Source organism: Pseudopodoces humilis, chromosome 30 (assembly GCF_049639895.1).
Source record: "Pseudopodoces humilis isolate 2021_Gansu_Grassland_sample_001 chromosome 30, ASM4963989v1, whole genome shotgun sequence".
Taxonomy (NCBI): Eukaryota; Metazoa; Chordata; class Aves; order Passeriformes; family Paridae; genus Pseudopodoces; species Pseudopodoces humilis.
Window position 1 is genome coordinate 4538736 of NC_142229.1, and position 25474 is coordinate 4564209.

General features: G+C 53.1%; 2 protein-coding genes and 1 long non-coding RNA gene across 4 annotated transcripts in view; 2 read left to right on the forward strand and 1 right to left on the reverse strand.

Moving 5' to 3' along the window:
• Positions 1-12547, reverse strand: part of LOC102104492 (tetraspanin-15-like) — a 32929-nt gene extending 20382 nt beyond the window's left edge. Inside the window, exons 1-4 of one of the 2 annotated variants that reach the window (XM_088068455.1) lie at positions 12429-12547; positions 8871-9269; positions 4465-4667; positions 950-1135 (exon numbers count right to left, since the gene is read on the reverse strand). In XM_088068455.1, the coding sequence (XP_087924581.1) occupies positions 950-1135; positions 4465-4545 (267 nt within the window). In that variant the 5' untranslated portion in view covers positions 4546-4667; positions 8871-9269; positions 12429-12547. Of the gene's footprint in view, positions 1-949; positions 1136-4464; positions 4668-8870; positions 9584-12428 lie in introns of those variants that run through there. The other variant, XM_005532979.3, reaches the window with a different exon arrangement.
• Positions 4641-8879, forward strand: LOC148182436 (uncharacterized). The gene is made up of 3 exons (XR_015774738.1): positions 4641-4721; positions 4858-4885; positions 8687-8879. It is a non-coding gene; the product is annotated as an uncharacterized LOC148182436 (long non-coding RNA).
• TACR1 (tachykinin receptor 1) lies at positions 12219-25474 on the forward strand. The gene is made up of 5 exons (XM_005532978.2): positions 12219-12610; positions 18155-18349; positions 22439-22589; positions 23998-24194; positions 25131-25474. The coding sequence occupies exons 1-5, from the start codon at positions 12219-12221 to the stop codon at positions 25423-25425; spliced, it is 1230 nt and encodes a 409-aa protein (XP_005533035.1). The 3' UTR covers positions 25426-25474.

Genomic DNA, 25474 nt, shown 5'->3' on the forward strand with positions numbered 1-25474 from the left:
CTTGGGAATTCGCATCCCAGGATGGACCCCGGGAGGGAAAAAAACTGGTGGGAATTCCGGGTCCTCCTGGAATTCCCTCCTGGAAATGACACGGAGGTGACTCTGGATCCATGGAATTCCCTCCTGGAAATTTCCAAACCATGGAGATGACTCCAAATCCATGGAATTCCCTCCTGGAAATTCCCAAACCATGGAGATGACTCCAAATCCATGGAATTCCCTCCTGGAAATTCCCAAACCATGGAGATGACTCCAAATCCATGGAATTCCCTCCTAAAGACCTCCCAGCCCATGGAGATGACTCCAAATCCATGGAATTCCCTCCTGGAAATTCCCAAAGCATGGTTTTGACTCCGAATCCATGGAATTCCCTCCCCAGGCTCCCCAAACCGTGGAGATGACTCCAAATCCATGAAATTCCCTCCTGGAAATTCCCAGCCCACGGTTTTGACTCCGGATCCATGGAATTCCCTCCTGGAAATTCCCAGCCCATGGTTTTCACTCTAAATCCATGGAATTCCCTCCTGGAAATTCCCAGCCCATGGTTTTCACTCTAAATCCATGGAATTCCCTCCTGGAAATTCCCAGCCCACGGTTCTGACTCTGGATCCATGGAATTCCCTCCCCAGGCTCCCCAGCCCACGGTTCTGACTCCGGATCCATGAAATTCCCTCCTGGAAATTCCCAGCCCATGGTTTTCACTCTAAATCCATGGAATTCGCTCCTGGAAGTTCCCAGCCCACGGTTCTGACTCCGGATCCATGGAATTCCCTCCTGGAAGTTCCCAGCCCACGGTTCTGACTCCGGATCCATGAAATTCCCTCATGGAAATTCCCAGCCCACGGTTCTGACTCCGGATCCATGGAATTCCCTCCTGGAAGTTCCCAGCCCACGGTTCTGACTCCGGATCCATGGAATTCCCGGGCTCCCAGCCCACGCCGATCCTCACCATCCTCAGCAGGGTCCGGTTGTCGCGGAGGCTCCCGACCATTCCCACGAAGGACACCAGGAACACGGCGATTCCCAGCAGGAGCAGCAGCACGGCCGGAGCCAGGAAAATCCCTTCCAGGGTTTTGTGCCGCTGCCGCTCCACCTCGGCGTAGATCCCCACGCTCAGGATCAGCAGCCCAAGGATCTGCAGGGATTGCCGGGATTTTCTGGGATTTTTTGGGGATTTTCTGGGATTTTCTGGGATTTTTTTGGGATTTTTTGGGATTTTCTGCGATTTTTTTTTTGATTTTCAGGGATTTTTTTGGGATTTTCTGGGATTTTCAGGGATTTTTTGGGGATTTTCTGGGATTTTCAGGGATTTTCTGGAATTTTCAGGGATTTTCTGGAATTTTCAGGGATTTTTTTGGGATTCTCAGGGATTTTCAGGGATTTTTTGGGGATTTTCTGGGATTTTCAGGGATTTTCTGGAATTTTCAGGGATTTTTTTGGGATTCTCAGGGATTTTCTGGGATTTTCAGGGATTTGCAGGGATTTTTTGGGGATTTTCTGGGATTTTCAGGGATTTTTTTTTTTTTGATTTTCTGGGATTTTTTGGGATTTTTTTTTGATTTTCTGGGATTTTCAGGGATTTTTTGGGGATTCTCAGGGATTTTTTTGGGATTTTCAGGGATTTTTTTGGGATTCTCAGGGATTTTCTGGGATTTTTTTGGGATTTGCAGGGATTTTTTGGGGATTTTCAGGGATTTTTTTTTATTTTCTGGGATTTTTTGGGATTTTCTGGGATTTTCGGGGATTTTCTGGATTTTTTTTGGGATTTTCTGGGTTTTTCAGGGATTTTTTGGGTATTCTCAGGGATTTTTTTGGGATTTTCAGGGATTTTTTGGGGATTTTCTGGGATTTTTTGGGGATTTTCTGAGATTTCCTGGGATTTTCAGGGATTTTTTTGGGATTCTCAGGGATTTTCTGAGATTTTCTGGGATTTTCAGGGATTTTTTGGGATTTTCTGGGATTTTCAGGGATTTTTTGGGGATTCTCAGGGATTTTCAGGGATTTTTTTGGGGATTTTTGGGATTTTCAGGAGATTTTTTGGGATTTTCAGGGATTTTTTGGGGATTTTTGGGATTTTCAGGGATTTTTTTGGGGATTTTTGGGATTTTCAGGAGATTTTTTGGGATTTTCAGGGATTTTTTGGGGATTCTCAGGGATTTTCAGGGATTTTTTGGGGAACCCTAACCCGCCCCCTCTCAGTTTTGTGGGAATTTTCCGTATTTTAAAATATTTTTGGATTTTCCAAGGAAAGAGGGGAAGTTTTTTTTGGGGGGGGGGGGAGAAAAAAAAATCCCAAATCTTTGGGAAACCCCAAATTCCCAGATTTAAAACCTCTCTCTGCCTCATCCCAGGCTCCTTCCCGGATTTTTCCAGCTGTAACAAAATCCCTGGAAAGGATCCACCACCTCCAAATCCGATTTTCCACAGGCTGGGAAAACCGGGAATCATCGACCCCCAAAAACCCCTCGGGATTTGATTCCAAGGAGCCAAAATTCCCAAGGGAATTCCACCAAAATCCTGCTTTGATTGGGAAAACAACCCCATGGGGTTAATGAGGCTGGGAGGAATTAATTATGCAAATGAGGCGGGAATTAGGTCAGGCTGAAAGGCCTCAGGATTCCAGCGAATTCCTTGGAGCGGAATTCCCGCCTGGGAAGATCCCAGGGATCCAAAATTGGGTTTTTTTCCCGTTTTTTTTGGATAAATCCGAGCTGGATTTTGGAGCTTTCCCAAAATTCCCCCCACCAAAAAAAAAAATCTGGGAATTATCCCAGGGTTCATCCAGGATTCCCAAAGTGGAATGGGGAGGAAAATCCCGATTTTCCCGGTTCCTTCAACACCCCAAAATCCTCTTGGGAGCCCCAAATCTTGGGATTTTTCCCGGATTTGTTGGGAATGTCGCACGAATCGCAGCCAAATCGCCAACCTGAGCCAGAAACACGGGAAAAAATCGGGAATTTTGGGGATTTCTGGGAATGTCAGAGAGGTCTGGACACCTCGGAGCTTTCCCAGGGGAGAGAGACTGGAAAATCCGGGAGATTTTCCCAAAAAAAAATCCAATTTTTTGGGGTGATTTTTAGCGAGAGCGGGGCCGAGCTCGTTCAGGTCTCCGAAATAAATCGAAATAAATGAAAATTTAATGAAAAAATGAATGAAAATTTTATGAAAATTTAATGAAAATTAATGAAAATTTAATTAAAATGAAATGAAAATGAAATTAAAATCATTTCCTGCAGAGGAATCACCGCTCGCACCTGGGAAATCGGCCCCGCCCCTCGCTTGTTCCACCCCCAGCAGGAAATATTTGGAAATAAATCCGGAATTCCCTAAAATCAACCCAAAAATAAAAGATCCCAAAGCGGGCGGAATTCCCGGATTTTCCCCTCCTCATTCCCGCAGGTGATTTCGCCTCCCAGGTGAGGAAAATCGCTTTATTTGGGGTTTTTTTCCCAATAAAAACACCCTCGGTGGGGGAAAAAAATGGAATTTCGCCTTTTTTTTTGGGAAGGGGTGAGCTTGGAAAAGCTCCCAAAAATCGGATTTTTTGCCCCAAAATCGCCCCGGTGGGAACCGCGAGTTTTCCTCAAGGATTTGGGATTTGGGGAAGGGGAAATTTGGACATGGAAAAGCCAAAAAGGAGCTGGGAGAGACGAATCCAATCCCAGGGAAGGGGGGAAACAGCGGGAAAAAGTGGGAAAAACATGGAGAAAAGCGGGAAAACCTGGAGAAACGCGGGAAAAAATGGGGGAAAATGGGGAAAAATGGGGAAAAATCAGGGAAAATTGGGTGAAAATGGGGAAAAAATGGGAGAAAATTGGGGGAAAATTGGGGGAGAATTGGGGAAAAATTGGGGAAAAAATTGAAATAAAATGGGGGAAAAAATGGGGAAAAATGGGGAAAAAATGGGGGAAAAATGGGGAAAAATTGGGGAAAAAATGGGGGAAAAAATGGGGGAAAAATGGGGAAAAATGGGGAAAATTGGGGGAAAAAATGGGGGAAAATTGGGGGAAAAATTGAAATAAAATGAGGGAAAAATTGAAATAAAATGGGGGAAAAAAATGGGGAAAAATGGGGGGAAAATGGGGGGAAATGGGGGGAAAAAGGGGAAAAAGGGGGGGGAAATGGGGAAAAATGGGGAAAAAGGGGGGAAAAATGGGGGGAAATGGGGGGAAATCGGGGGAAAATCGGGGAAAAATGGGGAAAAATGGGGGGAAATGGGGAAAAATGGGGGGAAATCAGGGAAAAATCAGGGAAAAATGGGTGAAAATGGGGAAAAATTGGGGGAAAATTGGGATAAAATGGGGAAAATCGGGGAAAAAAGGGGAAAATGGGGGGGAAAAATTGGGGGGAAAATGGGGAAAAAACCGGGGAAAAATGGGGGGGAAATCGGGGAAAATGGGGAAAAAATGGGGGAAAATGGGGAAAAATGGGGAAAAATGGGGAAAATCTGGGAAAAGAACGTACCGAGAAGAGCGTGGAGTAGGCGGAGAGCGCGAATTTGATGCCGTAATAATAAAAATGGGAATCGCGGCAGGTCCGGGCCATCCCGGCCGCTCTTCCCGGCTCATTCCCGGTTGGAATTCACGCCGGGAATTTGAACTTGGCCGATTTCCGCCAGGCGGGAGCAGCAGATTTAACCCTTCCAATGCTCCCGGGGATGGAAATTCCTGCCGGGATGGAGGGAAAAGGGAATTTTTATCCCGGGATTTCACGGGATGGAGGTGAGGCATCGCCCCGCGCTTCCTCTGCCTCTGGAATTCTTTTGGATTCCCTCGGGTTTTGGGATATTTTGATTTTTCCTGGGATTATTTTTATTTTTATTTTTTTTCCTGGTTTTTTTTTTATGTTTCCATCCAGGCGGATCCGGATGGGAAAGGCTGGAGAGGTTTGTGCTGAGCTGGGGTGGGACAGAGCAGGGGTGGGTTGGGATTTTGGGGGGATTTGGGGATTTTGGGAGATTTTGGGGATTTTTTGGGATTTTTTGGGTTTTTTTGGGGTTTTTTTTGGGGTTTTTTGGGTCAGGCCACTTTCCCTTTCTAACCTCCCTTCCCATCCATCCAGCTGTAAAATTCCCTTTACCGAGAGCTCCTTAAATTCCCTTTTATTTCTATTTTTATTTGTATTTCTATTTCTATTTTATTTGTATTTGTATTTCTATTTTATTTTTATTTCTATTTCTATTTTATTTTTATTTCTATTTCTATTTTATTTTTATTTCTATTTCTATTTTAATTTTTAGTTCCATTTTTATTTTATTTTAATTTCTATTCTTATTTTTATTTTTATTTCTATTTTTATTTCTATTTTTATTGCTATTTCTATTTTTATTTCAATTTTTATTTCTATTTCTATTCTTATTTTTATTTCTATTTTTATTCTTATTTCTATTTCTATTTCTATTTCTATTTCTATTTCTATTTCTATTCTTATTTTTATTTCTATTTCTATTCTTATTTTTATTTCTATTTCTATTCTTATTTCAATTTTTATTTTTATTTCTATTTCTATTTCTATTCTTATTTTTATTTCTATTTCTATTTTTATTCTTATTTTTATTTTATTTTCCCCCTCTTTTCCCCCAAGGAATTAAAATCCAATTCCCTTTCCCTGCCAGAGAAGGAGAAATTCCGGCAGCGGAAATTCTCCCGTTCCACCCTCGGGGATGAACGAGCAGAAACCGACCCGGAATGATCCATTTATCCCATTGATTATCCCATTGATTATCCCATTGACTATCCCATTGATTATCCCATTGATTATCCCATTGATTATCCCATTGATTATCCCATTGATTATCCCATTGATTATCCCATTGATTATCCCATTGACTATCCCATTGATTATCCCATTGATTATCCCATTGATTATCCCATTGACTATCCCATTGACTATCCCATTGATTATCCCATTGATTATCCCATTGATTATCCCATTGATTATCCCATTGATTATCCCATTGATTATCCCATTATCCCATTGATTATCCCATTGACTATCCCATTGACTATCCCATTGATTATCCCATTGATTATCCCATTGATTATCCCATTGATTATCCCATTGATTATCCCATTGACTATCCCATTGATTATCCCATTGATTATCCCATTGATTATCCCATTGATTATCCCATTATCCCATTGATTATCCCATTGATTATCCCATTGATTATCCCATTGATTATCCCATTGATTATCCCATTGATTATCCCATTATCCCATTGATTATCCCATTGATTATCCCATTGATTATCCCATTGATTATCCCATTGATTATCCCATTGATTATCCCATTGATTATCCCATTATCCCATTGATTATCCCATTGATTATCCCATTGATTATCCCATTATCCCATTGATTATCCCATTGACTATCCCATTGATTATCCCATTGACTATCCCATTGATTATCCCATTGATTATCCCATTGATTATCCCATTGATTATCCCATTGACTATCCCATTGATTATCCCATTGATTATCCCATTGATTATCCCATTGATTATCCCATTATCCCATTGATTATCCCATTGATTATCCCATTGATTATCCCATTGATTATCCCATTGATTATCCCATTGATTATCCCATTGATTATCCCATTGATTATCCCATTGATTATCCCATTGATTATCCCATTGATTATCCCATTGATTATCCCATTGACTATCCCATTGACTATCCCATTGATTATCCCATTGATTATCCCATTGATTATCCCATTGATTATCCCATTGATTATCCCATTGATTATCCCATTGATTATCCCATTGATTATCCCATTGATTATCCCATTATCCCATTGACTATCCCATTGACTATCCCATTGATTATCCCATTGATTATCCCATTATCCCATTGATTATCCCATTGATTATCCCATTATCCCATTGATTATCCCATTGACTATCCCATTGATTATCCCATTGATTATCCCATTGATTATCCCATTATCCCATTGATTATCCCATTGATTATCCCATTGATTATCCCATTGATTATCCCATTGACTATCCCATTGATTATCCCATTGACTATCCCATTGATTATCCCATTGATTATCCCATTGATTATCCCATTGATTATCCCATTGATTATCCCATTGATTATCCCATTGATTATCCCATTGATTATCCCATTGATCCCAAAAAATCCCGACTGGAAAAGGATTTGAGGCTTCGGCGCCGCGGGAGGGAGGTGGGAGCAGCCCGGGGTTCGTTCCTGGGTTGTTTTGGGGTTTTTTCCCGGTTGGAATTGGTTGGGATTTCTGGGATTTAATCATTAACGGGGAATCGATGCCGGGAATGAATCATTGGGGAAAAGGGAATGGGAAAAGGGGAAAAAAGGGAGGGAAGGGGAAAAGGAAAGGGGGAAAAGGGGAGGAAAGGAAAAGGGAAAAGGAAAAAAAAAAAAGCTGCAAAACCTCCAAATCCCGGTTTGGGGGCGGTTCCCAATCCCAAATCCAGGCCTAGGGACAGTTCCCAATCCCAAATCCCAGTTTGGGGGCGGTTCCCAATCCCAAATCTGAGTTTGGGGTCGGTTCCCAATCCCAAATCCCAGTTCGGGGTCGGTTCCCAATCCCAAATCCTGGCCTAGGGACAGTTCCCAATCCCAAATCCCAGTTTGGGGTCGGTTCCCAATCCCAAATCCCAGTTTGGGGACAGTTCCCAATCCCAAATCCCAGTTTGGGGTCGGTTCCCAATCCCAAATCCCAGTTTGGGGTCGGTTCCCAATCCCAAATCCCGGTTTGGGGGCGGTTCCCAATCCCAAATCCCGGTTTGGGGGCGGTTCCCAATCCCAAATCCCAGTTTGGGGTTGGTTCCCAATCCCGAATCTGAGTTTGGGGGCGGTTCCCAATCCCAAATCCCAGTTTGGGGCGGTTCCCAATCCCAAATCCAGGTTTGGGGTCGGTTCCCAATCCCAAATCCAGTTTTGGGGGTGGTTCCCAATCCCAAATCCCAGTTTGGGGGCGGTTCCCAATCCCAAATCCCAGTTTGGGGTTGGTTCCCAATCCCAAATCCCGGTTTGGGGTTGGTTCCCAATCCCGAATCTGAGTTTGGGGGCGGTTCCCAATCCCAAATCCCAGTTTGGGGACAGTTCCCAATCCCAAATCCCGGTTTGGAGGTGGCTCCCAATCCCAAATCCCAGTTTGGGGGTGGTTCCCAATCCCAAATCCCAGTTTGGGGGCGGTTCCCAATCCCAAATCCCAGTTTGGGGGCGGCTCCCAATCCCAAATCCCAGTTTGGGGTCGGTTCCCAATCCCAAATCCCAGTTTGGGGTCGGTTCCCAATCCCAAATCCCAGTTTGGGTGCGGTTCCCAATCCCAAATCCCAGTTTGGGGGCGGTTCCCAATCCCAAATCCCGGTTTGGAGGTGGCTCCCAATCCCAAATCCCAGTTTGGGGTCGGTTCCCAATCCCAAATCCCGGTTTGGGGGCGGTTCCCAATCCCAAATCCAGGTTTGGGGTCGGTTCCCAATCCCAAATCCCAGTTTGGGGGAGGCTCCCAATCCCAAATCCAGGCCTAGGGACAGTTCCCAATCCCAAATCCAGGTTTGGGGTCGGTTCCATTCCCACAGCCCACATTCCCACATTCCCAGCTCCCATTCCCACATTTCCCATTCCCACATTTCCCATTCCCACATTCCCCATTCCCACATTCCCGGCTCCCATCCCCGCATTCCCAGTTTTTTTGGGAATGCTGCCATGGGGCGGCTCGCGAGCCTCGGGACCCGGCCCGGACCCCTCTGGATCCCCCTGGAAACGCCGCGATCCCGCCTGGAATAAACCTCGGGATCGGCCTGGCCTCAACAACCCACCCGGCAGCGAAGAATTCCAGAAGTTTCCATCCCCAATTCCTCCGGGATTTACCTGGAGCGGCTCCTCTTCCCGGCAAAACCGGGATTTGGGATCTTCCCAGGGCGATCCCTGCAGGAAAAGCGGCGCTCCCGGCAGAATTCCCGGCAGAATTCCCGGCTGGAGCAGCAGGGCCGGGATGGTTCCGGCAGCTTAAAAATCCCTGGATACGAACCGGGAAAATTCCCTGCTCCCACTTCAATTAAATTCCAGCCGCCGGGAGAGGAGGGGTTTTCATGGAGAGGGAATTTTTGTGGAAGGAATTTAATTTCCAGACCTTTTTTTTTTTTTCCGGGATGGGTGAAGGAAGGAAGCCGGGAAGGGGGAGGGGTGGGAAGAGCTTTTCCATGGGGAAATGAATCCAAGGTTTGCTTTGTTCTCCGGGGATGGGAAGCGCTGGGAGCGATCCCGGGGCTGGGAATGTTCGGGAGGAATAAAGATAAAAATCAGGGATAAATGAATCGGGGATAAATGAATCGGGGATGAATTAACCGGGGATAAAATCATCATGGATAAAATCATCATGGATAAAATGATGGATAAATTAATCATGGGTAAAATGATGGATAAAATCATCATGGATAAAATGATGGATAAATTAATCATGGGTAAAATCAAGGATAAAATGATGGATAAATTAATCATGGGTAAAATCATGGATAAAATCATGGATAAATTAATCATGGATAAATTAATCATGGATAAAATGATGGATAAAATGATGGATAAATTAACCATGGATAAAATAATCATGGATAAAATGATGGAAAAAATAATAATGGATAAAATGATGAATAAAATGATGGATAAAATGATGGATAAAATAATCATGGATAAATTAATCATGGATAAAATCATGGATAAATTAATCATGGATAAAATCATGGATAAAATCATGGGTAAAATCATGGGTAAAATCATGGGTAAATTAATGATGGATAAATTAATCATGGATAAAATGATGGATAAAATGATGGATAAATTAATGATGGATAAATTCATCATGGATACAATCCCGGAGCTTTGCCGTTCCCGGGATCTCTCAATTCCTGCTGCTTTTCGGCCCCCCAAAAGCGCACGGGGAGATTTGGGGAGCTGGGGGAGGGAAAATCGGGAATGCCTGGAAAGGCGGAGGAGCCGCTTCCAGCGGGAGCTCGGAACCGGCAGCGGCGGCGGCGGGGCCTGCGGAGCCCCCGGGAGCGGGGAGGGGAGCGGGGGTCGGGGGAAGGGACCGGGGAGGGGACAGGGGGACCGGGAGGGGACCGGGGAGGGGATGGGGGGTCGGGGAGGGGAGCGGGGGTCGGGGGAAGGGACCGGGGAGGGGACAGGGGGGACCGGGGAGGGGACCGAGGGTCGGGGAGGGGATCGGGGGGACCGGGAGGGGACCGGGGAGGGGACCGGGGGAGGGGACAGGGGGACCGGGAGGGGACCGGGAGGGGACCGGGGAGGGGACCGAGGGTCGGGGAGGGGATCGGGGGGACCGGGAGGGGACCGGGGAGGGGACCGGGGGAGGGGACAGGGGGACCGGGAAGGGGACCGAGGGCCGGGGGAAGGGACCGGGAGGGGACCGGGGGTCGGGGAGGGGACCGGGAAGGGGACCGGGGGAGGGGACAGGGGGTCGGGGAGGGGACCGGGGGACCGAGGGAGGGCTGTCCCCGGGCCGGCTCTGCCCACCCGGTTCTGGCACCGCCCGCGCCGCCCATAAAAGCTCCGCTCGCGCCTCGCCCGCCGCAGTCGGGTCCGCGGCACCGGCTGCGCCCGAGCCCGAACCGAGCGGGATCCGCATCCTGAACCGGGAATTCGCATCCCGAACCGGGAATCTGCATCCCGAACCGGGAATCTGCATCCTGAACCGGGAATCTGCATCCCGAACCGGGAATCTGCATCCCGAACCGGGAATCTGCATCCCGAACCGGGAATTCGCATCCCGAACCGGGAATTCGCATCCCGAACCGGGAATCCGCACAGCGAACCGAGCGGGATCCGCATCCCGAACCGGGGAATTAGCATCCTGAACCGGGAATTCGCATCCTGAACCGAGCGGCATCCGCATCCCGAACCGGGAATTCGTATCCTGAACCTCATCCTGAACCGGGAATTCGCATCCCGAACCGGGGAATTCGCATCCCGAACCGGGAATCCGCATCCCGAACCGGGAATCCGCATCCCGAACCGGCTGCATCAGGTACCGAGAGGAGCCGCATCCCGAGCCTGCTGCTCCCCGGAGCGCCTGAATCCCGAACCGGGAGGGATCCGCACCTGCTGCGCTGCACCGGCACCGGGAGGGACCCGCACCCCGAACCGGGAGGGATCCGAACCCTGAACCAGGAGGAATCCAAACCCCGAACCGGGAGGAATCCAAACCCCGAACCGGGAGGAATCCAAACCCCGAACCGGGAGGGACCCGAACCCCGAACCGGGAGGAATCCAAACCCCGAACCGGGAGGAATCCGCACCCCGAACCGGGAGGAATCCGCACCCCGAACCGGGAGGAATCCGCACCCCGAACCGGGAGGAATCCGCACCCCGAACCGGGAGGAATCCGCACCCCGAACCGGGAGGGACCCGAACCCCGAACCGGGAAATCCAAACCCCGAACCGGGAGGGACCCGAACCCCGAACCGGGAGGGACCCGAACCCCGAACCGGGAGGGACCCGAACCCCGAACCGGGTCCTGCACCCCAAACCCGCTGTCCCCAGACTGGGAGGTGCCCATGCCCTGAAGCAGCCACGCAGCCCAAAGTGGCTGAGCCAGGAGGTCTCTGCACCCAAAACTGGCTCTGCACCCCAAAACTGCCTCTGCACCCCAAAACTGCCTCTGCACCCCAAAACTGCCTCTGCACCCCAAAACTGCCTCTGCACTGATCCTCCTGCACCCTAAACCAGGCAGGTCCTGCACCCTAAAACAGCTGGGCCAGGAGGACCCCACACCCCAAAACAGCTGGGCTGGGAGGATCTCAGACCCTGAAGCAGCTGGAGTGGGAAGACCCCGCACCCCAAAACAGCTGGGCCAGAAGAACCCCAGACCCCAAAACAGCTGGTCCAGGAGGACCCCAGACCCCAAAACAGCTGGGCCAGGAGGACCCCAGACCCCAAAACAGCTGGGCCAGGAGGACCCCAGACCCCAAAACAGCTGGGCCAGGAGGACCCCAGACCCCAAAACAGCTGGGCCAGGAGGATCTCAGACCTTGAAGCAGCTGGTCCAGGAAGACCCCGCACCCCAAAACAGCTGGGCCAGAAGAACCCCAGACCCCAAAACAGCTGGGCCAGAAGAACCCCAGACCCCAAAACAGCTGGGCCAGGAGGACCCCAGACCCCAAAGCGGCTGGTCCAGGAAGACCCCGCACCCCAATCCCCGGGGCCATGGACGAATCTCCGGCGCTGTCGGCAGAGCTGGAGCACCTCAACGCCTCCCAGAACGAGTCGTGGGCCAACCCGTTCGTGCAGGCGCCGTGGCAGGTGGCCCTGTGGGCCGCGGCCTACGCCCTCATCGTGGTGGTGGCCGTGGTGGGCAACGCCGTGGTGATGTGGATCGTGCTGGCCCACAAGAGGATGCGCACGGTCACCAATTACCTGCTGGTGAACCTGGCCTTCGCCGAGGCCTCCATGGCCGCGCTCAACACCGTGGTGAACTTCAGCTACGCCGTGCACAACGAGTGGTACTTCGGCCACGCCTACTGCCGCTTCCACAACTTCTTCCCCATCGCCGCCGTCTTCGCCAGCATCTACTCCATGACGGCCATCGCGCTGGACAGGTCAGGGGGCAGGGGGCAGCTCTGGCCAGAGCCTGGGGACAGGTCAGTGGTCAGGGGTGAGCAGTGGCCGGAGCCCAGGGACAGGTCAGGGGTCAGTGGTCAGGGGTCAGCAGTGGTTGGAGCTCAAGGACAGGTCATGGGTCAGGGGTCAGCGGTCAGTGGTCAGTGGTCAGGGGTCAGCAGTGGTTGGAGCCCAAGGACAGGTCAGGGGGCAGGGGTCAGTGGTCAGTGGTCAGTGGTCAGGGGTCAGCAGTGGTTGGAGCCCAAGGACAGGTCAGGGGTCAGTGGTCAGGGGTCAGCAGTGGTTGGAGCCCAAGGACAGGTCAGGGGGCAGGGGGCAGGGGTCAGCAGTGGTTGGAGCTCAAGGACAGGTCAGTGGTCAGGGGTCAGCAGTGGTTGGAGCCCAAGGACAGGTCAGGGGGCAGTGGTCAGCAGTGGCCGGAGCCCAAGGACAGGTCAGGGGGCAGGGGTCAGCAGTGGTTGGAGCTCAAGGACAGGTCATGGGTCAGGGGTCAGCAGTGGTTGGAGCTCAAGGACAGGTCATGGGTCAGGGGTCAGCGGTCAGTGGTCAGGGGTCAGCAGTGGTTGGAGCTCAAGGACAGGTCAGGGGTCACTGGTCAGGGGTCAGCAGTGGCCGGAGCCCAGGGACAGGTCAGGGGTCAGTGGTCAGCTCTGGCCAGAGCCCAGGGACAGGGCAATGACCGGGTCACTCCTGCCCAGCTCCCAGACCCCCAAATCCCAGTGTCCCCAATCCCAGATCTCCAATCCCAGATCCCCCAAATCCCAGATCCCCCAAATCCCAGATCTCCAATCCCCAAATCCCAGATCCCCAAATCCCAGAGTCCCCAATCCCAGATCTCCAAATCCCAGATCCTCAATCCCAGATCCTCAATCCCAGATCCTCAATCCCAGATCCTCAATCCCAGATCCCTCAAATCCCAGATCCCTCAAATCCCCAATCCCAGATCCCCAATCCCAGATCCCCAAATCCCAGAGTCCCCAATCCCAGATCTCCAAATCCCAGATCCTCAATCCCAGATCCTCAATCCCAGATCCCCCAAATCCCATATCCCCCAAATCCCAGATCCCTCAAATCCCCAATCCCAGATCCCCAATCCCAGACCCCCAAATCCCAGATCCCCAAATCCCAGATTCCCCCAATCCCAGATCCCCAATCCCAGATCCCCAATCCCAGACCCCCAAATCCCAGATCCCCCCAATCCCCGATCCCAAATCCCAGATCCCTCAAATCCCCAATCCCAGATCTCCAATCCCAGACCCCCCAATCCCAGATTCCCCCAATCCCAGATCCCATCCCCCCAATCCCCGATCCCCAATCCCAGATCTCCAATCCCAGATCCCCAAATCCCAGATTCCCCCAATCCCAATCCCCCAATCCCACATCCCCAATCTTTTTTTTTGCTCTGTCTGTTCCACCGCAATTAACACAAAGCTCGTTTGGGTGCTAAAAATAGCCCAGCCCCGGCTGCAGGTGGCTTTGGGAATTCTTTGGGAGCGCTGGGAGCTCGGGAAAGGCTCCGGGATTGGTGCTGGAGGTGCCTTTGGATCCTTCCCTTCCCTTTTCCCTTTTCCCTTCCCTCGTTCGGGAATTCAGGCACAAAACGGCCTCACCTCACAACGCCGAGCCGGAGCCGCCGTGCCCGGAGCCATTCCATGGATTTGGGCTGGGTTGGGAATGGCTGAGGAACGGCTCAGGCTGGGAGCAGCATCCCGGCTTGGGGGTGTCCCCGGGAAATCCCACCCGGATTCCAGGGGTGGATCCAGTGGGAGAGGCCGGAGCCTGGGATTCTGGGATTTGTTCCGGGAGCCTGGAAGGGAGGAATCGCTCCCGGCCGGCAGCAGAAGGATCCCTGGGATTGGGGAGAGCTGGGATCGGGATTGGGAATGGGCAGAGCTGGGATCGGGGAGAGCTGGGATCAGGATTGGGCAGACCCAGGATTGGGATTGGGGAGAGTCGGGATCGGGATTGGGATTAGGGAGAGCTGGGATTGGGATTGGGAATGGGCAGAGCTGGGATCGGGATTGGGGAGAGCCGGGATCGGGATCGGGATTGGGAATGAGCAGAGCCAGGATTGGGATTGGGAACGGGCAGAGCTGGGATCGGGATTGGGAATGAGCAGAGCCAGGATTGGGATTGGGGAGAGCCGGGATTGGGATCGGGATTGGGATCGGGATTGGAGAGAGCCAGGATTGGGATTGGGGAGAGTCGGGATCGGGATTGGGAATGGGCAGAGCCGGGATTGGGATTGGGAATGGGCAGAGCCGGGATTGGGATTGGGCAGAGCTGGGATCGGGATTGGGAATGGGCAGAGCTGGGATTCGGATTGGGGAGAGCCAGGATTGGGATTGGGGAGAGCCGGGATTGGGATCAGGATTGGGATCGGGATTGGAGAGAGCCGGGATTGGGATTGGGATTGGGATTGGGGAGAGTCGGGATTGAGATTGGGAATGAGCAGAGCCAGGATTGGGATCAGGATTGGGGAGAGCCGGGATCGGGATCGGGATTGGGATCGGGATTGGAGAGAGCCGGGATTGGGATTGGGATTGGGATTGGGGAGAGTCGGGATCGAGATTGGGAATGGGCAGAGCTGGGATCGGGATTGGGAATGAGCAGAGCCAGGATTGGGATCAGGATTGGGGAGAGCCGGGATCGGGATCAGGATTGGGAAGGAGCAGCACCGGGATTGGGAGCAGCAGGGCCAGGCTGGAATTCCCAATTTCCAAAACCAAACCCAGGGAATCCCCTGGAAGGAGCCTGGCGTTCCCCAAACTCCGGCAGCGATGGGATCCGGGGGAGGTTTGGGAGCAGCGGGTTCCTCCCCAACTCCTCTCCCGCAATTCCCGGGATACGGAAAAACTTGGAAAAGCCAGCAGGGAGCAAGCGGGGATTGATCCATGGAACCTGGGAATCCTGGGATGGGTGGGGTTGGGAAGGACCTCACATCCCATCCAGTTCCTTCCCAGCCTTGGGACATTCCCGGGAATCCGCGGCTCCTCCGGGAATCCCCCGGCGGAATTTTTTTGCGGGATCCACCGCGGATTCGTGCGGGATTTTTGCTGGGATTTCCCCCCATCCCCTCCTTTCCCTGGAGCCGCTCCGGCTCTGGGCACGAAGGAAAAACAGCCGGAAGTTGTTCCGAATACTCCGGACAATGGCAGGAAATTTGGGATCGGGGCCGGCACGCTGGGGCCGCAGGAAAATCCCAAAGGATTCAGGGCCCGGCAGCTCCCTGGGCTCCCAAATCCCGGCCCTGTCCTTTGGGATGTGCTGGTGCCAGGGCGCTTCCAACGGCTCTTCCCGGCTTTTCTTGGGAATGGGTTCACACGGGAAAAAGGCGGGAAATCCATTTCCCCCCGCGATTTTCCAGGAAAAGCAGCGGTGCCCAGGCTGATTTCCAAAACCAAATCCCAGCCCTGGCCTTCCCTAAACTGGGATTTCACGGAGCAGCCCCTGGATAAATCCGGGATTTCCTCCGGAGCATCCCCTGGAAATCGATGGAGCAGGAATTCCCGTGGGGATAAATACCCAGGGGGGCAGAATCAGGGAAAAATCCCCTCTCCGATCCCAAAACTCGGAGTTAACGGAGCCAAAATCCAAATCCGGGGGCCCGGGCGGAGTTTGGGATGCGGGACACAAAAGAAATTCCCGATTTTCCGTGGAGCTCCTGTTGAAAGCAGCTGGAAAATGCTTTGGAGTGGGAATAACCTCCTGCAATTCCCAGAAAAGCTGCTCATTAAAAATTCCAGCGGGAATCCCACTGGGATCTCCTCCGTTTATTATGGAAATTTCTTAAATATAAACATTCCCTTTTTAACGTTCCAATTGGATTATCCAATTATCCCGGGCGCTCCGAGATCCATCAATTTACCAGGGAATTTCCAGAGGGGAAAATCGGGATCTCCAAACCTCCCTCCCTCAGCACAGCTCCCGAAATTATTCCCGAGGGAAAAATCCCAATCCTGCACTCGTCCCTGTGGAAATTCCCCCCAAATCCCAGGATTTCAGCAGGAAAATCGGGAAGCTGAAGTCCCAGGCTGGCCAGAGCAGCGGGATATCGGGAATATTTTTCCAGCTCACTCCGTGTTTTCCCTGGAGAGGGAATTAGAGGATGCTGTTCTTACATTCTGGAATTTTCCAGCCCCATTCCCGCTGTTCCCAGAGCTGAAATCCTGGGATTTTCCAGCCCCATTCCTACTATTCCCACATTTCTGGCCCCGTTCCTGCTGTTCCCCAATGAAACCCTGGGATTTTCCAGCCTCGATTCCCGCTGTTCCCAGAGCTGGAACACCGGGATTTTCCGGCCTGATTCACGCCGTTCCCAAAGGAAATCCCGGGATTTTCCGGCCCCATTCCCACCATTCCCAACATGCTGGGAATCCCAGCCATTCCCGCTGTTCCCAGAGCTGGAATCCCAGGAATTCCAGCCCATTCCTGCTGTTCCCAGAACCAGAATCCCAGGAATTCCAGCCCATTCCCGCTGTTCCCAGAACCGGAATCCCAGGAATTCTGGCCCATTCCCGCCATTCCCACATCCTGGGAGTTCCAGCCCATTCCCGCTGTTCCCAGAGCCAGAATCCTGGGAATTCTGGCCCATTCCCGCTGTTCCCAGAACCGGAATCCAGGGAATTCCGGTCCATTCCCGCCATTCCCACATCCCGGGAATTCCAGCCCATTCCCGCTGTTCCCAGAACCGGAATCCAGGGAATTCCGGCCCATTCCCGCTGTTCCCAGAGCCAGAATCCTGGGAATTCTGCCCCATTCCCGCTGTTCCCAGAACCGGAATCCAGGGAATCTCAGCCCATTCCCGCTGTTCCCAGAACCGGAATCCAGGGAATTCCGGCCCATTCCCGCTGTTCCCAGAGCCAGAATCCCAGGAATTCTGGCCCATTCCCGCCATTCCCACATCCTGGGAATTCCAGCCCATTCCCGCTGTTCCCAGAGCCAGAATCCTGGGAATTCCGGCCCATTCCCGCTGTTCCCAGAACCGGAATCCTGGGAATTCTGCCCCATTCCCGCTGTTCCCAGAGCCAGAATCCCAGGAATTCCGGCCCATTCCCGCTGTTCCCAGAGCCAGAATCCCGGGAATTCCGGCCCATTCCCGCTGTTCCCAGAACCGGAATCCAGGGAATCTCAGCCCATTCCCGCTGTTCCCAGAACTGGAATTCCGGCCCATTCCCGCTGTTCCCAGAGCCAGAATCCCAGGAATTCCAGCCCATTCCCGCTGTTCCCAGAACCGGAATCCCAGGAATTCTGGCCCATTCCCGCCATTCCCACATCCTGGGAATTCCAGCCCATTCCCGCTGTTCCCAGAACCGGAATCCCGGGAATCCCAGCCCATTCCCGCTGTTGCCAGAACCAGAATCCCGGGAATTCTGGCCCATTCCCGCTGTTCCCAGAGCCGGAATCCCAGGAATTCTGGCCCATTCCCGCCATTCCCACATCCTGGGAATTCCAGCCCATTCCCACTGTTCCCAGAACCGGAATCCCGGGAATTCTGCCCCATTCCCGCTGTTCCCGCACAGGTACGTGGCCATCATCCACCCGCTCCGGCCTCGCCTCTCGGCCGCGGCCACCAAGGCTCTGGTGGGGCTGATCTGGCTCCTGGCGCTGCTGCTCGCCGCTCCGCAGGGATATTTCTCCGTCACCGCCGAGCTCCCGGGAAGATCCGTCTGCCTCGTGGAGTGGCCGGAGCCCGGAGGAGCCGTGTCCGGAAAAACGTGAGTGGGAACGCGGAAATCTGGGGGAAATTCGAGGGAAATCTGGGGGAAATCCGAGGGAAAATCCGAGGGAAATCCAGGGAAAATCCAGGGAAAATCTGGGGGAAAATCTGAGGGAAAATCCAAGGGAAATCTGGGGGAAATCTGGGGGAAATCGGGGGGAAATCGGGGGGAAATCCGAGGGAAATCCGAGGGAAATCCAAGGGAAATCTGGGGGAAATCTGGGGGAAATCCGAGGGAAATCCGAGGGAAATCTGGGGGAAATCTGGGGGAAATCCGAGGGAAAATCCGAGGGAAATCTGAGGGAATCTGAGGGAAATCCAGGGAAAATCCAGGGAAAATCTGGGGGAAATCTGAGGGAAAATCTGAGGGAAAATCTGAGGGAAATCCGGGGGAAAATCTGGAAGAAAATCTGAGGGAAATCCAGGGAAAATCCAGGGAAAATCTGAGGGAAATCTGAAGGAAAATCCAAGGGAAATCCAGGAGAAATCTGAGGGAAATCCAGGGAAAATCCGAGGGAAAATCTGAGGGAAATCTGAGGGAAATCTGAGGGAAATCTGAGGGAAATCCGAGGGAAATCCGAGGGAAATCCGAGGGAAATCCAGGAGAAATCCAGGGAAAATCCAGGGGAAATGCGGGGGAAACATGGGGGAAATCCGGGGGAAATCTGAGGGAAATCTGGGAGAAATCCAGGGAAAATCCAGGGAAAATCCAGGGAAAATCCAGGGAAAATCCAGGGAAAATCCAGGGAAAATCCAGGGAAAATCTGAGGGAAATCTGAAGGAAAATCCAAGGGAAATCCGGGGGAAATCCGGGGGAAATCTGGGGGAAAATCCAAGGGAAAATTCAAGGGAAATCCGGGGGAAATCTCGGGGAAATCTGGGGGAAATCCAGAAGAAAATCCAAGGGAAATCCAGGAAATGGAAGGAAAATGGTGGGAAATTGTGGGAAATGGAAGGAAAATGGAAGGAAAACGGAAGGAAAACGGTGGGAAATGATTCCCAGCCCGAAACGAGGCAGCCGCTGATCGGGACGGAGCTTTTCCAACGGCCGATCCCAAAGGGAAACGCCGCCGTTGAATCCATCAGGATCCGCACCCCGCGTTTTTCTGGGAAAACTGGGAAAGGAGATCCATGGCAGCTTCGGGGATGGGCGAATCCCAAAGAATTTGGGGATTGGGAGGAACTCGGAATCCGGGATGGGATTTTCCTGCCCTAAATAACTCGGGACAGGTGTTTGGGTCATTCCAGAGGCGTCATTCCGGCTTTTTCCCCGCTCCGTGGCCTCGGAGCGGTTATTCTGGGAACGCTCCGGTGGCAGCTGCTCCGTTTGTGGCGCTGGGTGGAAAAAATTCCGTCATTTTTCCAGTTCCCGGGGAAAACAGGTGGAAAAAAACCAGGGAAAACAGGAGAATTCCAACACTTCTGGGAGGGAATTCCTTTGGAAAACCTCTGGGGAGAACAATCCCGGCGTGCCGAGGGTACCAGGGCTGGTTTTTCCCTGGAAAATATCCCTGATTTCGGTCGGAGCCGAGAATTCCGCAGGATTCAATCCGGATTCGATCAGGATTCCCAAAGGGATCATGAATTCCATCAGCTTGGGATTTTGAGGGGAGGGAGGATCCACCCCCGGATCCTCCGGGAATTCAGAGCCCCTTCCATGCCGGAATTCCCGGGATTTGCCAGGGAAACGGAGGCGGCGGCTCCGTCCTCCCGCGATTCCCACGGGATCCTCCATCCCACGCCCGATCCTAAAAACCTTCCAGCCGCAATTCCCGAATTTCCCCGAGCGCTCCGATCCCGGGAATCCTGTGGGCGGAAAAATCCCGCTGCTCTTCCAGCCCCGGCATCCCAAAAGAATTCCCGGATCCTTCTGGAACGGCTCCCGGAGCCCAGACCCCTCTGGAATTGAGGCTCTGCGCTGCTGACGTTATCCCGCGGCTCCTCCAGACGTTCCTGCGGCGCTCCGAGGATCTGGAATTCCATGGGAACCACAACAAAATCCTCCTCTGGAGCCGCCGAGACGCCTCCGGAATGAGCCAAACGCAATCCAGCCCCGCAAAGCTCATCCCAAATGGAATTAGGGCCGGGAAAATCAGATTCCGGTGGCGAGCAGCAGCGGGGCCTGGGCCGGCCCCGTTCCCTGTGGGAGAATTCCCGGAGAATTCCTCACCCTCTGGAGCTGGGATTCAATCCAAGGTGGATTCGAGTCCAAATCCTTGGGAAGATGCAGGAGCTGGGATTGGAGCCCAGAAAATTCACCCGGAGGCCCCAAAGCCTTGGGAATAAAATTCCAGGATTTGGGAAGTTTTCCAAGCTGGCACCGGCCACGTTTGTGGGATCAGTTTTTAGGGAAGAGAGGATTTTTCCAGGATTTCCTGCAAGGTCGGAGCCTCCATCGGCTCCTGTGGTTAAACCCGGAATTCTTGGATTTCCTTTTAAAGCAACTCCTCTTTAACAGAAGTTCTCGCTGATCCACGGCATTCCCGGAATTCCCAGAGCATTCCCGGTGTTCCCACAGCATTCCCACTGCTTCCAACAGCATTCCCAATGCTTCCATGGCATTCCTGGCACTCCCACGGCATTCCCAGTGTTCCCACAGCATTCCCGGTGTTCCCACAGCATTCCTGGTGTTCCCAGAGCATTCCCAGTGTTCCCACAGCATTCCCGGTGTTCCCACAGCATTCCTGGTGTTCCCACGGCATTCCCAGTGTTCCCACGGCATTCCCAGTGCTCCCAGAGCATTCCCAGTGCTCCCACGGCATTCCCAGTGTTCCCACAGCATTCCCAGTGTTCCCACAGCATTCCCGGTGTTCCCACAGCATTCCCGGTGTTCCCACAGCATTCCTGGTGTTCCCAGAGCATTCCCAGTGTTCCCAGAGCATTCCCAGTGCTCCCAGAGCATTCCCAGTGCCCCCATGACATTCCCAGTGCTCCCATGACATTCCCAGTGCTCCCACGGCATTCCCAGTGCTCCCATGACATTCCCAGTGTTCCCATGGCATTCCCAGTGCTCCCATGACATTCCCAGTGTTCCCAGAGCATTCCCAGTGTTCCCATGACATTCCCAGTGTTCCCAGAGCATTCCCAGTGTTCCCATGACATTCCCAGTGTTCCCAGAGCATTCCCAGTGTTCCCATGGCATTCCCAGTGCTCCCATGGCATTCCCAGTGTTCCCATGGCATTCCCAGTGTTCCCATGGCATTCCCAGTGCTCCCATGACATTCCCAGTGCTCCCATGGCATTCCCAGCGCTCCCATGACATTCCCAGCGCTCCCAGAGCATTCCCAGTGTTCCCAGAGCATTCCCAGTGCTCCCATGGCATTCCCAACGCTCCCACGGCATTCCCAGTGTTCCCATGGCATTCCCAGTGCTCCCATGGCATTCCCAGTGCTCCCATGGCATTCCCAGTGTTCCCATGACATTCCCAGTGCTCCCATGGCATTCCCCAGTGCTCCCACGACATTCCCAGTGCTCCCACGGCATTCCCAGTGCTCCCACGGCATTCCCAGTGTTCCCACAGCATTCCCAGTGCTCCCATGGCATTCCCAGTGTTCCCACAGCATTCCCAGTGCTCCCATGGCATTCCCAGTGCTCCCAGAGCATTCCCAGTGCTCCCATGACATTCCCAGTGCTCCCATGACATTCCCAGTGCTCCCATGACATTCCCAGTGCTCCCATGACATTCCCAGTGCTCCCATGGCATTCCCAGTGCTCCCATGACATTCCCAGTGCTCCCATGACATTCCCAGTGCTCCCATGGCATTCCCAGTGCTCCCATGACATTCCCAGTGCTCCCACGGCATTCCCAGTGCTCCCATGACATTCCCAGTGCTCCCATGGCATTCCCAGTGTTCCCACGGCATTCCCGGTGTTCCCACGGCATTCCCAGCGCTCCCATGACATTCCCAGCGCTCCCATGACATTCCCAGTGCTCCCAGAGCATTCCCAGTGTTCCCAGAGCATTCCCAGTGCTCCCATGGCATTCCCAGTGCTCCCATGGCATTCCCAGTGCTCCCATGGCATTCCCAACGCTCCCACGGCATTCCCAACACCGGATCCAGTGGGATTATCCCGGTTTTTTTTCCAGGTACCACTTTTCCATGACGGTGCTGCTGTACCTGCTGCCGCTGCTGGTGATCGGCTGCGCCTACGCCGCCGTCGGCCGCACGCTCTGGGCCAGCGCCATCCCCGGAGACTCCTCCGACCGCTACCACGAGCAGGTGTCGGCCAAGAGGAAGGTGAGGAATTCCGGGAATTCCGGGATCCAGAGCTCCTGGCCGGTCTCCACAAGGTGAGGAATTCCGGGAATTCCGGGATCCGAGGATTCCCGGCCAGTCTCCACAAGGTGAGGAATTCTGGGATCCAAGGATTCCCAGCCAGTCTCCACAAGGTGAGGAATTCCAGGAATTCCGGGATCCAAGGATTCCCGCCCAGTCTCCACAAGGTGAGGAATTCTGGGATCCAAGGATTCCCAGCCAATCTCCACAAGGTGAGGAATTCCAGGAATTCCGGGATCCAAGGATTCCCGGCCAGTCTCCACAAGGTGAGGAATTCCAGGAATTCCGGGATCCAAGGATTCCCGGCCAGTCTCCACAAGGTGAGGAATTCTGGGAGGGGCTGGATCCAGAGCTCCTGGCCAATCTCCACAAGGTGAGGAATTCCGGGAATTCTGGGATCCGAGGATTCCCGGCCAGTCTCCACAAGGTGAGGAATTCCGGGAATTCCGGGATCCAGAGCTCCTGGCCGGTCTCCACAAGGTGAGGAATTCCGGGAATTCCGGGATCCGAGGATTCCCAGCCAGTCTCCACAAGGTGAGGAATTCTGGGATCCAAGGATTCCCAGCCAGTCTCCACAAGGTGAGGAATTCTGGGATCCAAGGATTCCCAGCCAGTCTCCACAAGGTGAGGAATTCCGGGATCCAAGGATTCCTGGCCAATCTCCACAAGGTGAGGAATTCCGGGAATTCCGGGATCCAAGGATTCCTGCCCAGTCTCCACAAGGTGAGGAATTCTGGGAGGGGCTGGATCCAGAGCTCCTGGCCAATCTCCACAAGGTGAGGAATTCCGGGAATTCCGGGATCCAAGGATTCCTGGCCAATCTCCACAAGGTGAGGAATTCCGGGAATTCCGGGATCCAAGGATTCCCGGCCAATCCCAACCATGCAAAGGTCATGGCCAAGCACAAGGTGAGGAATTCCGGGCATGGCTGGATCCATAATCCACGGCCATTCCAGAGGGTCCAGATGGGCTTAGGACACCTTCTCCACAAGAAATTGAGATGTTCCCGGTTGGGAAGGTATCCAAGGTTAAAAAGTTTGGAAGGTCCAAAGGTGGGGTAGAAGATGGAGCAGAGTCCTCTGGACCTCCTTGTGGCCCAACTGAGATGCCGACCACGCGTTCCCGGTGGGAATGGCCATTCCAGAGGGTCCAGATGGGCTTAGGACACATTCTCCACAAGAAATTGAGATGTTCCCAGTTGGGAAGGTCTCCAAGGCCAAAAAGTTTGGAATACCCAGAGGGGTTGAAGATGGAGCAGAGTCCTGTGGACATCTCCTCCACACCAAACCGAGACGCCGACGGCGCATTCCCGGTGGGAATGGCCATTCCAGAGGCCGGAACGGCCGCCGGACGCTGTCGCCCGTGGCAGGTGGTGAAGATGATGATCGTGGTGGTGTGCACCTTCGCGCTCTGCTGGTTGCCCTACCACGTGTACTTCACGCTGCAGTACCTGAGGCCCGAGTGGTACCTGAGAAGGTCCATCCAGCAGCTCTACCTGGCCGTCATGTGGTTGGCCATGAGCTCCACCATGTACAACCCCATCATCTACTGCTGCCTCAACGACAGGTGAGCCCCGGTGGGATCCCGGAGAGGATGGAGAGGGTTTTTTGGGATGGTTCTTTGGTTTGGGAGTGTCCTCTGCCACTTCCAGTTGTCACCTGGAGTGTTTCTTAATTCCCGTGGGTTTGGAGGGTGAACATCAACCAAAACAAGGCCAGCTCCCAGTGGGGTTCACAGGGGGTTTTCCAGTTCTTGGTGGGATTTCCCATTTCTCCAGGGGTTTCCCGTTTCTCCAGGGTTTCCCATTTCTCTGGGGATTTTCTGCTTCTCCGTGGGTTTTTCACTTCACAGTGGGTTTCTCCTCCCCTTGGTGAAAGATCGCAATTTTGTCATGTTTAGAAAAGCTCAGCTTTATCTCCTCCTTCCTTTGGCCACGTCCATCCCATCCCTGTGACCATCTCCATCCCATCCCTGTGACCATCTCCATCCCATTCCTGTGGTCACTTCCATCCCATTCTTGTGGTCACTTCCATCCCATTCTTGTGGTCACTTCCATCCCATTCCTGTGGCCATCTCAATTCCATCCCTGTCGTCATTTCCATCCCATTCCTGTGACCACATCCATCCCATCCCATTGTTCTCCATCCCATCCCATTGTTCTCCATCCCATCCCATTGTTCTCCATCCCATCCCATTGTTCTCCATCCCATCCCATTGTTCTCCATCCCATCCCATTGTTCTCCATCCCATCCCATTGTTCCTCTCCATCCCATCCCATTGTTCTCCATCCCATCCCACTGTTCCTCCATCCCATCCCACTGTTCTCCATCCCATCCTATTGTTCTCCATCCCATCCCATTGTTCTTCTCCATCCCATCCCTTTGTTCACCTCCTTGTCTTTCCCCACCCATCTTTTTCTCTGGAATTCTGGGTTTTTCTCTGGAATTCCACGTTCTCCCCCACTCCCTCGGCCCGTTCCGCGTCTCTCCGCTCCCACGGCAGATTCCGGCTGGGATTCAAGCACGCCTTCCGCTGGTGCCCGTGCGTCAGCGCCGGCGACTACGAGGGGCTGGAGCTGCGCTCGGCGCGTTTCCTGCACACGCACGGCTCCGTGTCCAAGCTCAGCCGCACCGACACCGCCACCGTGGCCTCGGCGCTGGGCGCGGCCGACGAGGAGCCGGACGAGCCGGGCCGGGCCGAGCGCCTCTCCCTGGACGTCACCTCCAACGGTTCCTCCCGCAGCGATTCCAAGACGGTCTCCGAGAGCTTCAGCTTCTACTCCAACACCCCGACCTAGGGATGTCCCCTCGGCGTCACCGCCCTGCTCGTGTCCCACGCTGTTTTCC